This window comes from Nycticebus coucang, chromosome 1 (genome assembly GCF_027406575.1).
Source record: "Nycticebus coucang isolate mNycCou1 chromosome 1, mNycCou1.pri, whole genome shotgun sequence".
In the NCBI taxonomy this organism is placed as follows: domain Eukaryota; kingdom Metazoa; phylum Chordata; class Mammalia; order Primates; family Lorisidae; genus Nycticebus; species Nycticebus coucang.
The window spans coordinates 18237069-18249204 of NC_069780.1; the positions used below are offsets into that span (position 1 = coordinate 18237069).

The 12136-nt window shown below is 37.4% G+C and overlaps 1 protein-coding gene across 5 annotated transcripts in view; it reads right to left on the bottom strand.

The window, feature by feature from the left end:
- The window catches only part of FAM13A (family with sequence similarity 13 member A), a 310218-nt gene that overhangs the window by 171615 nt on the left and 126467 nt on the right, over positions 1-12136 (bottom strand). For 4 of the 5 annotated variants that reach the window (XM_053606078.1, XM_053606038.1, XM_053606166.1 and 1 more), the window contains exon 5: positions 3612-3765. The exons of the other annotated variant lie outside the window; for it this stretch is intronic. In XM_053606078.1, coding sequence (XP_053462053.1) covers positions 3612-3765 — 154 coding nt within the window. The remainder of the gene's footprint in view (positions 1-3611; positions 3766-12136) is intronic. 5 annotated transcript variants of the gene reach the window in all.

Here is a 12136-nt window from a genome sequence, read left to right on the forward strand (position 1 = left end):
CTCTCCTGCTAACTGAATGGCCTCATCTCAGCCAAGGGACCTCCAAAAAAAGCCTTAAAACTGAGTTCCCGGGCAGTTCCAACAGGACAGGCGGCAGAAAGCACATTACACGAGGGTGTTTTCTCTTCATAAATATTCATGACTCCTCCCATAGCTTGTTAAATATGTATATTTAGCCACCAAGTTCAGTATAAAATCCTGTTCCCTTTTGTCACTTCCTTGACACTCATTTTCCTGGCTTGTGGCCAGAGCAGCATTTCACAGCCTGTCAGAATGGGCACTGCAGGTCGAGACCCTTCACGAGGAATAAAATTTTCTTTTTTAAAAATTATAAACATTGCATTTCTTTACAATAACATAGTTTTACCTTACTATCAGCTCTCGTAAAGAGGTATGAGTGTTAAAAAGTGTCAATCAGAGATTTAGCTGAAACATTTCAAAAAGATATCCTGTGCAAAGTATCACAGGCTCCAGAGGAAAAAGACTTACAGAGATGTTTTCTCTGTTTAAAAATCATTTATCTTAATTTTTCTGTAGTAAAACTGAAGTGCTTTTTTCCCCTTATGTTCTTGAAATTAATTCAAGATGGATAACAGACTTCAATCAGACGTGAAACCATAAGAAATCTAGAAGAAAATGTTGAAAAAATTCTTCTAGATTGCAACCAAGGCAAAGAAGTTATAAAGAGGACCACAAGGGCAATCACAGCAACAACAAAAGTAATAAATAGGACTTGATTGGATCCAAAAGCTTGCACATAGTCAAGGACACGATCGACAGAATGGGAGAAAACATTTTCATGCTATATGTCCAGTAAAGAGCTAATAACCAGAATCTACAAAGAAGGCAAGCAAATCAGCAAGAAAAAAAAAATCCAAACAATTCCATTAAAAGGTGACATGAACAGCAGCTTTTCAAAAAAAGGCAGACTGAAGACCAATAAACGTATGAAAAAATGTTCAACGTCACTAATCATCAGGGAAATGCAAATCAAACCACAGTAAGATATCACCTAACCCCACTGAGAATGGCCTTGATCAAAAAGTCCCAAAGCAACAGACGCCAGCATGGATGTGGAAAGGAAAGAACACTTATCCACTACTGGGGGGACTGCAAATTATACAAACTCTATGGAAAGTAGCACAGAGATTCCTTAAAGAACTAAAAGTGCAATTCTACTACCGGGTATTTACCCAAAGGAAAAGAAGTCATGTTATCAAAAAGACACTTGATATATGAATTAGTCTCGATAAAGCTGTTATATAATGAAAAAAACATTTTAATTGTTCTATATTAAAACTAAAGCTTTTTTACTTTATTTTCTCTTGTCAATCAATGACAGAATGTTTACTGCACCACAACACAACTCACAACCACAAAGATACCCATCAGTTCATGAGTGGATTAATAAAATGTGGCATATGTCTACCAAGGAGTAATAGCTAAAAAAAATGAATTAATACGTTTTACAACAGTCTAGATGGAACTGGAGATCATTCTTCTTAGTGAAGTATTACAAGAATGGAAAAACAAACACCACATGTACACACTATTAAATTGAACTAACTGATTAGCACTCAAGTGCACAAAGTAAAACTCAAGGGTAATAAGTAGATTGGGCGGGGGAGGAGATGGTTGAAATCATACCTAATAGGCACAGTGTACACCATTGGGTGATGGGCACGTTTAGAACTATGACTCAACCAGTACAAAAGCAATCCATATAACCAAAACATTTGTACCCCACCCCTGTAATATTCCAAAATTTAAAAAAAGAAATTCCAAAACTAAACTAAACATAAAGTTACTACAGGATTCAGCAACTCCAAATACGAACTCAGGAACTTAGATATATGCCCAAGTGGAATGTAAATATTTGGTTCACACAGAAATTTGAACATAAATATTCATAGCATCACTATTTATATAATAGCCAAAAAGTGGAAATAAACCAAATGTCAATTGACGGATGAATGGATGAACAAAATGTGTTATGTCCATACTGGGGAACAATATTTAAGAATAAACGGAAGTGCAGGACTAATCCATGCTACCACATGATTAAACTTGAAGATATTACGCTAAGTGGAAAAAAAAACTAGTCACATGTGGTATGACTCCATATACAGAAATATCCAGAACAGACAAATCTATACAAACATAAAGTAAATTAGCAATTGTCTCAGGCTGGTGATGTTTAGAGTTAATAGAGGGTGACTGGTGATGGCATTTCTTTTTGGAGTTTTGATAATGTTCTAAAATTGTGGTAATAGTAGTACAATCCTGTAATTATACTAAAAGTCATTTAAATATACATTTGAAATAAGCAAATGATATGGTATAGGAATTATCCTCGATAAAGCTGTCATAAAATGAAAAAAGAAAAAAAACCATCATTCATTTGAATTTTTCTGTGGTAAAACTAAAACTTCGTTATCTTGTTTTCTCTTGCCAATCAATGACAGATTTTTATCAGCTACTGTTTTACCCCTAATTTAGGTCATGCCTGATATTGTCCAATTATTTCATTTTATCTGAGTATTGTTCTTCCCTTTCCTTAAATTTCAATTTAAAGTTCTCTTTATCATCGCTTAGGAAAGATGCTGCTAAATCCTCTCCCTTCTCTGTATCTTACAGGGAGTCTGCTGTATCATAATGTAAGCGCTGGTTCAGAAAACCTAGTTTTAGCTGTCTTTCCTGCCGTGCTAGGCTGCTACTTGACACCTAGTCATTGCCTCTTTCTCCTTCTTCAAAGTCATGGCCTCAACTGTAAGAAAAGCTGAAAATACCCTCCCTTGCAGCGCCAAACCAAGTACCTCTGCGTTTATCATTCACTGTCATATGAATCACCAAGAGCATGATGTGTTCTGTAAATTCTAGAAATCTGAGGAAACCTCCTAAGAAAATCTCTCATATCAGCTCCATTTTGATTTAACTCACTGTAAATGAGAAAGAAGTAAGATGCCTTCCTTCTTCTCCCACATCTAGAGGATTTGGTTTGGATGGTTACCCTCTGGTTCTCAGCTGTAGGTTGTTAGAGACCTATAGGTATTTACCTAATGTAAAGAATAGGTTATAAATTATCAGTCAACACATAAAAAGGTGTGGAGCGTGTTGTCAAAGACTCCTTTATAGGTCTTTAAAATGCTTGTCTTTATTAATCATGGTTACCAAGGACTACTATATTGGACTTCAAATCAGAGGTTAAGCTTCAAAGTGTGCCGAACACAGGAGGAACAGGAGACAGAGTAATATTGCCTTTGTCTTATCTAGTTAGGAAGCTAGCACCCCCTGGACACAGCCATGTGCTGTAACATCAGCTCCCATCAAAAGGGTGGTGCAACCAATTGACCAACCCTGGGCTCACGTGAGCGCTTCAGAGACAGATTTATAGCAACAAGGAAACGTACAATTGCTATTATCCTTGAATCTTAGAAGTGTACATATTAATTTAACAAACATCTGATAGAATATTTTCCTAAGAAGAACACACACAGGAATAACAAGATGAAGTTATATCCACATGGAATTTTTATGACGAAGAATAACTTAAATGAAATCTTCTGTCTAAAATTACAGCAATACTAAAAATTAAATATAAAGTTACTTACTTTTACTATGATAAGCCTTGCCAGGTTTTCACATCTCTGATTATCATTTTCTGTATACTCTAAGTCAAACAAGGTCTTATAATTTTCTAGGATTTTGGCCATTATTTTGTTGCAAAGGTCTTGTTCTTTCATGCCTTCAAGTCCGGATGGCACACTAGAAATGAGAAAAAAAAAATTGAGAAGAATTATTTAGGAAAAACAAAAAATGCCTGTACAGCTGACTCATATAGATTTCGAAATCTCCTGAATGATTTGCCTTCTTAATTCTTATATGGGATTTTCTTTCTTTCTTTTTTTTTTTTATTGTTGGGGATTCATTGAGGGTACAATAAGCCAGGTTACACTGATTGCAATTGTTAGGTAAAGTCCCTCTTGCAATCATGTCTTGCCCCCATAAAGTGTGGGGGGGTGGGGCCTTGGTGTGTGTCACACTTATATGGGATTTTCAACAAGCTCTATGGAAACACCATGACGTTATTGAGACAACTGGTGAGTTCCCAAGATCTGAATCAATAACTTGTCCCGAATAAGAAAAGAACACACTGTTCAGGAAGAAGATATCGACGCTAAGTCCAGAAATGTTCTGAATATATTAAAAACTGTTCCACCTAAGATAACATTTACGTAAAGGCAAAAAAGAATGAGGGCTGTCATGGCATAAATATTCAGCCACACAAATAACATTACACCTACTCAATCTTCATATTAAGAATTCCAAGATAATGCATAAAAAGTACAAACTTTAAAGGAAAAAATAAATACTGCTAAGAAAAAGGATGGATAATCAGTGAGCTGGGGGATGGGCATATAGAAGATTATTATATTTACATCATTCTCTCTTCTTTTGGTACAATTTTCCATAGTAAAAATAGTTGGAAACAAATCTACAGGACACACCACGATCAAAGCAAAAAGCTAATCTTCAGAAGATAACCATGCCTAACTGATATTGGAGTAGTAGTTACGCTATGCAAAGAACTCCTACTAATTGTTAAGAAAGAGAATGAGACCAAAAGAAAAAGTGACAAAAGGTATGATTGGAATACTCACAGAAGAAAACATTGGAGTAATCGAGAACCTTATGAAAAGATTCTTAGCCTCGCTGGATAATCAGTATAAATTGCGTTTAAAAAGCAGCACTTACGTATAATTTAATACTCATCTGTATTAGTTTCCTGTGGCTGCTCACAAATTACAACAAAACTGGGTGGGTTAAAACAATAGAGGTGGACTGTCTTCCAGTTGTGGAGAGCAAAACCAGTTTCACTGAGCTACAATCAGGGGTCAGTTTCTATAAGGATACATGTGATTGTACTCAGTGTCCCATCCCCTAGTGAACATCACAGTCTCAATCACACACATCTGCAAAGATTCTTTTTTTCAAATAAGTAACATTTATGGGTTCCAGAAGCTATGACCTGATACCGTTGGAGGCCACTCTTCAGTCTACTAGACCACCTGTCGGATATGGGCCCTGAGGTGCCTCTCAGGGAGTCACACCCTTGTATATTCCCCTCTCTTGGGTACAAATAGAACCCATGACTTGCTTCTGACCCAGTAGGATCTGACAGAGGTGATAGTATGTCACTCCTATGATTAGGTTACAATGTATACCACTCAGTCTTAATGACTGAATTGATAAATTCAAAGCTGCCATGCTGAGAGAGCCATGTGGCAGGGGACTAAGGGGACATCAGGTGGCATATATCTGTAAGAACCCAGCAAGACACTGGGATTTAGTCATGCACTTGCAAGGAAATGAACGTTGCCAACAAGCTGAACGAACTTGGAAGCACATTATTCCCCAAATTAAGCCTCTAGATCAAACTGTGGCCCGTGGGCCACATGAGGCAGTGTGATTGTATTTGTTCCCGTTTTGTTCTTTTACTTCAAAATAAGATATGTGCAGTGTGCATAGGAATTTGTTCATAGTTTTTTTTTTTTAAACTATAGCCCCACCCTCCAATGGTCTGAGGGACAGTGAACTGACCCCCTGTTTAAAAAGTTTGAGGACGCCTGCATGAAAACGCATCCCAGCTGGTACCTTGATGTCAGCATGGTAAGAACAGCAGAGAGAATCCAGTTAAGTTGGGCTCAGATTCCATGGGAACTGTGAGATAGCAAATGTTTGTTATTCTAAGCCACTTAATTTGTGGTGATTTGTTTTTAGAAGCAGGGTGTCGCTATTAGAAGTATCAAAAATGTGGAAGTAGCTTCAAAACTGAACACTAGGAGAATCTGGGTAGCATGAAAGAGAAGGCCTAAAATGCCTTGAATAAATAGACAGCTGGATTTTAAGGATGCTGCTGGTGAGGGTGCAAATGGAAATGAGGAACGTGATATCAGAAATTGGAGGAAGGGAAATCTTCATTACGGTAGCAGAAACCTTAGCAAAATTGCATGCCACCATCATGTGGGAAGCAAAACTTGTAAGCAATGGTATAGAGATTTTCAAGCAAGAGTTAGAAAATGCTACTTGGATTCTTCTTGCCACTTACAGTAAAACCCAAGAGACAGAAAGAAATTAATGGAAGAACTTACACTAAAAGGAAATAGGACTTGATTTTAAAGATTTCCAAGAGAGCAAAAGACACTAAAAATTAAGAGATCACTGTCAGAAAAGCAGGCTCTATAGAAAAGGTTGAGAGTGTGACTGTATAACCTTTTGCTAAAACCTCAGATCAGAAACTCATATTATTCATTCACACAAAGATCCCTTTCAAGCGATGAAGGATGTACCTCACGGATCCTTTCAATCAAACCAGAGGGCCTCTGGGAATTTAAAAGCAATGTCCCTAAGCTACTTTAGCATGAACCAAAGATAGAAAAGGGATTACTTTAAAAAGATCTGTGGATGTGTCCTTTGTATAAAGGAGTGAAACCCTGTGAAATCCACAGAGGACTCAAAAAGATTTTGAAAAATTTATTTCAGTAGAAACACGCCAACTTGCAATGAAAGGAACAGAGAGGGAACAAAATTAAAGGAGACCATCGAAGCCCCCAAAGTCTACTGACAGGAAGCAGGATGGTAGGACTACTTAATGGCAAATGTGCTGTGTTTTATTAAAAATGAAGGATGACTCACAGGGCAGAACTGAGAATCCAGAGGGCTGTTAAATAAAAATTATAGGCCATATTTTTGGGACTAAACTTCTGTACCTGGCACCAGGAGACTAGACTAAAAATCAAAATGGTGTCACTCATCCTAAATTTCTACATCAGCAAACCAAAATTATTATTGGCCCTTCAAAATCAGGAATAAGAAATGAGGAGAGATAACAGCCTATTTTCCCAAACAGGCCAGTTTCAATTGGCATGATAATGAATTTGCCTCTGCTGTAATCCTTAGCCTGAATAAACCCAGGGTTAACCAGGCAGTGATTTCTCTATTGTTCTGTTTCCACTTCCCATCTTCTAAGGCAGGGGTCCTCAAACTCCACAGGAGGCCGTGTGATTGTATTTGTTCCCTTTTTGTGTTTTTACTTCAAAATAAGATATGTGCAGTGTGCATAGGAATTGGTTCATATATTTTTTTAAAACTATAGTCCGGTCCTCCAATGGTCTGAGGGACAGTGAACTGGCCCCCTGTTTAAAAAGTTTGAGGACCTCTGTTCTAAGGAAAGCAAATTTGAGTTCACCTGCTTTTTGCTCTTTGTTTTTGCTTTCTTCAGCCCTTTACCTGTCTATAAAACTGGACTCTTCTGCTCAACTCTTTGAAATACTTCATCTATTTTGCAGGCTGAAGTGTTGCTTGGTTCTAGAATCACAAATAAAGCCAACTGACATCTTTAAACTAAATTTGTTGTAATTTTATCTTTTGACAGATCTGATAATCAATGAAAGTGCCTAAAGGAGATTACTGGACCATGATGACGGTAAGACCCCTTGAGGGACGTGGCAGAGGTGCTGCTAACATTTTAGGGTTGCTGAGGGTGGGACGGGGGAGAGTTGTTGTTCTCTCTTTTGTTTGAGATAGAGTCTTATTCTGTGACCCTGGGTAGAGTGCTGTGGCATCACAGCTCACAGCAACCTCAAACTCTTGGGCTTCAGAAACCTCTTGCCTCAGCCTTCTGAGTAGCTGGGACTGCAGGTGCTCGTCACAACACCTGGCTAGTTTTCTTGTTAGAAGAGACAGGATTTTGCTCTTGCTTAGGTTGCTCTCAAACTCCTGAACTCAAGAAACCCACCCACCTCAGCCTCCCAGAGTACTGGGGTTAAAGGCATGAGCCACCATGCCCAGCCAGTGGTGGTTCTATCTTCCTCGTGCTGATGTAAGGCAGAAAAGAAAGGTGGAGAGAGCCTTTGCGGCTGATACCAGACCTGAACACGGAAGTCACCAGCAAGTCACCAGCCTGGGACCACGTATGGATGGGCGAATTACTAAGCTGGATTCCCTACAAACTGAGCTAACCTTTCTGTGACAACTGTTTATGATTAATCATTATGTGCTGATCACAAGGCAAGGATGATATTTAGAAATAACATGTACAGATATTTCCTAATGGAGTTTGTTGAACATTTACAAATGCTATCTTTGCCTGATAGGGGTCCCTCTCCTGCTTGGGAAAGGACTCTGATTCTGTGGGGTAGGATCTATTGTCTATCTCTTGCTCAATGAACCTTCTGCCACTAGTTGGCTCACGCTCAAATTCTTCCCAGTGCAAAGCCAAGAACCCACTCGGTGAGTTCCAGGGACCTCCATCCCTTAGTTGGAACCTCTGCATCAGTGGAGCCCTGAGAGTCACAAGTAAGTCCCTCTCAGGTCTTGGCTCTGCTCTCTGTGCATTTCAGCAATCTGACCTCTTTAGCTTATTGGATCCCAGGGGTAGTTCACACTGTGAGAGAGTGCTCCATGGTGGGGTTCCCAGGGTTAGTTTGTGCTGTCACTGGGCATACAATCTTTGGTTTGCAGTGACTGAGAGCCACTGGCAAGAAAACCCTCAGTAATTCTAAAATAACTCATGGCAGTTGTAGCAATTGATTTTTAATATAGAGGCCTCTTTATTTCTTCTCTTCCTGTGTGCTAAGTGAGATCTCAGTTGTAAAGACATCTTGGCTCCTAAAGACCCAAAATCCAACATAAAAATGGGATACTTCAATTTCTAAACATCACAGCATTCTGTCTTCCCATATACTGTCCTATTTTGTTTATAAGATTATGGCCTCATGACAATTAATGACAATTAAGGTTATGGGGGGGGGAAGCAGAAAGAGGGAAGGAGGGAGGGGGGTGGGGCCTTAGTGTGTGTCACACTTTATGGGGGCAAGACATGATTGCAAGAGGGACTTTACCTAACAATTGTAATCAGTGTAACTGGCTTATTGTACCCTCAATGAATCCCCAACAATAAAAAAAAAAGAAAAAAGAAAAAAAAAAGATTATGGCCTCAGAAGCTGCAAATATTTATAAAAGCAGCAAAATATTATTAAAGATAGTTCAGAATCACAATGGTCATAATGTAGAGAATTCCAGATAAACAAGACCATTCTTCTAAGAAGTCCACCTAAATCCCAAATCTCTGGAATCAGGCAGATAGAATGGGATTGTTATTCTGTCACACTGAAGCCTCAAAGAAACAGGATTCTAAAATTGCTTTTTAAAAAATTCATTGTGAAGAGCCAATAAAAAGCATCTATAAAGAAAACATCCATTTGTAAGCACATCTTCCTAAGAGTCATTCCTTTGGAAGTAAAAATTTAGAGTTTCCTAGCTAAGAAATTAGTCAAATTATTTCTACCCACTAATAATATGATCTAAGACCATAAAGACTTCTCAAGAAAACTGTTATATTTTATAAAAGAATTCAGTAAAATTTTGATACAAAATCAACATTTGAAAATCAATGGCATTTATACACACCAATAGCAATGAAACTGAGAACTAAATCAAGAAATAAATCTCATTTACAATAGCTACAAAACAAGTATGAAATGCTTAGTTAGGAATAAATTTAACCAAGATGGTGAAAGATCCTATATAAGGCAAACTACAAAATACTGATGAAAGAAACTGTAAGTGATATAAACGGAAAAACATCCCATGCTCATAGATCAGAAGAATCAATATTATTACAATGAACATATTGTCCAAAGCAATCTACAGACTCAATACAATTCCTATCATATTACCAAAGTCATTTTTCATAGAAGTAGAAAAAACAATCCTAAAATTCATATGGAATCAAAAAGGAGACTAAATAGCCAAGATAATCCTAAACAAGAAGATCTAAGTATCACATTACCTGCCCTCAAATTATACCACAAAGCTATAGTAAACAAATCAGCATAGCATCATTATAAAAATAGACGCATGGATCAGTGAAACAGAATAGGAAACTCAGAAATAGAACCACATATCTACGGTCAACTGATTTTTTGACGAAGTTTACTAAAATATATATTGGGAAATATATATTTAATAAATATATTAAATAATATATTTAATAAATGGTGCTGGGAAAATTGGTTTGCTATAAGCAGAAGAATGAAACTCAACTCCTATCTGTCACCATATAAAAGAATCAATACAAGAAGGACCAAAAACTAAGTGTGAGATGTTGAACTATAAAAATCCTAGAAGAAAATAGGGAAAACGCTTTTGCATATTGGTCTAGGCAAAGAATTCATTCCTAATACTTCAAAAGCAAAACAAACAAAATTTTAAAAAGACACAAATGAGACTTAAACTAAAAAGCTTCTGCACAGCAAGAGAAATAATCACCAGCGTGAACAGAAATCTGTGAAATGAGAGAAAATATATGAATATTACAAATCAAACAGGGGAGGGGGACTGATATCCAGAATTCACAAGGAACTCAAACAACTCAACGACAATAACAACAAAAACCCAATAACACCATTGAAGGTGGGCAAAAGTCATGAAGACACATTTCAAAAGACAATATACAAATGGCCAAAAGGCATGTGAAAAAATGCTCAACACAATTAATTATGAGAGAAATGCAAATTAAAACCAGTCAGAATTATTATGAAAAAGACAAAAAGCAACAGACATTGGCGGGGATGCAGATAAAAGGGAGTGTTTATAGGCTATTAGTGGGAACGTAAATTAGTACCACCTTGTTGGTAAATAGTATGGAGATTTCACAAAGAACTAAACATAGAAATACCACCAGCAATCCCACTACTGCATATCTAAAGGATGTCGTTAAATAAAAAAGATACCAGTACTTGGATGTTTATTATAGCACTACGCACAACAACAAAGATACAGAATCAAACTAAGTTGACTGATGGACTGGATACATAACATGACGTATAAACATACCATGGAAGATTATTCAACCATAAAGAGTGAAACAATATCCACCCAGTAATATGGACGGAAGTAAAAAACATTACCTTAAGCAAAACAACTCAGGAAGTAAATACTCACTTACAAGTAGGAGGAAAATAATGTGTACACGTGGACTAACAGTCATTGATGACTTGGAAGGGTAGAAGGAGGGAGGGGGTGAGGCTTGAGAAACTACTGACTGGGTCCAATGTACACTATTCAGGTGATTGTCCAAACTTAACCACTACACAATACATCCATGCAACAAATCTGTACTTGTACTGTGAAATTTATGCAAATTAAAAAAAATTTAATGGTGGTGTGTGTAACCAGAAAACTCTAAAAAGGATCCTCAGAAGAACAACAATGCAAAAAAGAATGAGAAATACTGATCTAATTCCTCCAGTATGTTACCATGAAAGTTAAATACCGCTGGTAATACAAATCCACCTGGGAGGGACTGAACCGTGCAGAGAAGACTGGGGCTGGTGGAGCAAGGGGCAAGCTGAGAGGGCTGAGGATAAAGTATTCAGGATTCTCAGTCAGCAAATGAGGGTTCAGGTCCTAGCACCACTGCTCATATAGCATAGCTTTTGCAAAGTTGCTTGACTTTGAACCCTAGTTTCTTCCCTTGTAAAATAGACATGTTAACAAAGTTGCAGGGATCTTGTGAGGATTCAATTTCTAAAAGTTACGTGAAAAATGCTTTGCAAAAGTGTGGAGCCAGAAAACTGTCAGTGGTTGCCAGGGGCTGGTGTAAGGGGAGGAGGGGCCGAAAAGAGACGTCAGGGAATGTCTTGGTTGTGACTCTTTGAGTTTGTCAACGCTCTGAACACTACACTAAAAGGAATGCATTTTATAGCATGTAAATTGTACCTCAAGAAACCTGATTAAAAAAAATTCTTTGCTAACTATAAATAATCATACCAGTGTTTTCTTTTAATGCAGAATAAGATGATAGCTTTTGTTGTAAGACTGCTGGGGTACGCTGAACTTACAATTGCCTAAAATTGCCTAATCTTTTTCATAGGAATTGGTGTTAAACTAAATCTTTCTCATCCTCATCTCTCATGAGAATCAAATTTCAAGACTTAATATTTGTTCCCTGTAAATATCAATTGCTAAGTTTTTACCTATGACAATAAAAAGAAACAAATAACTAATACTTTGCAGTCTTTTTTGATCTTTATTTGTAACCTTGCTACTCAACATATTAGTACCCTTTTGG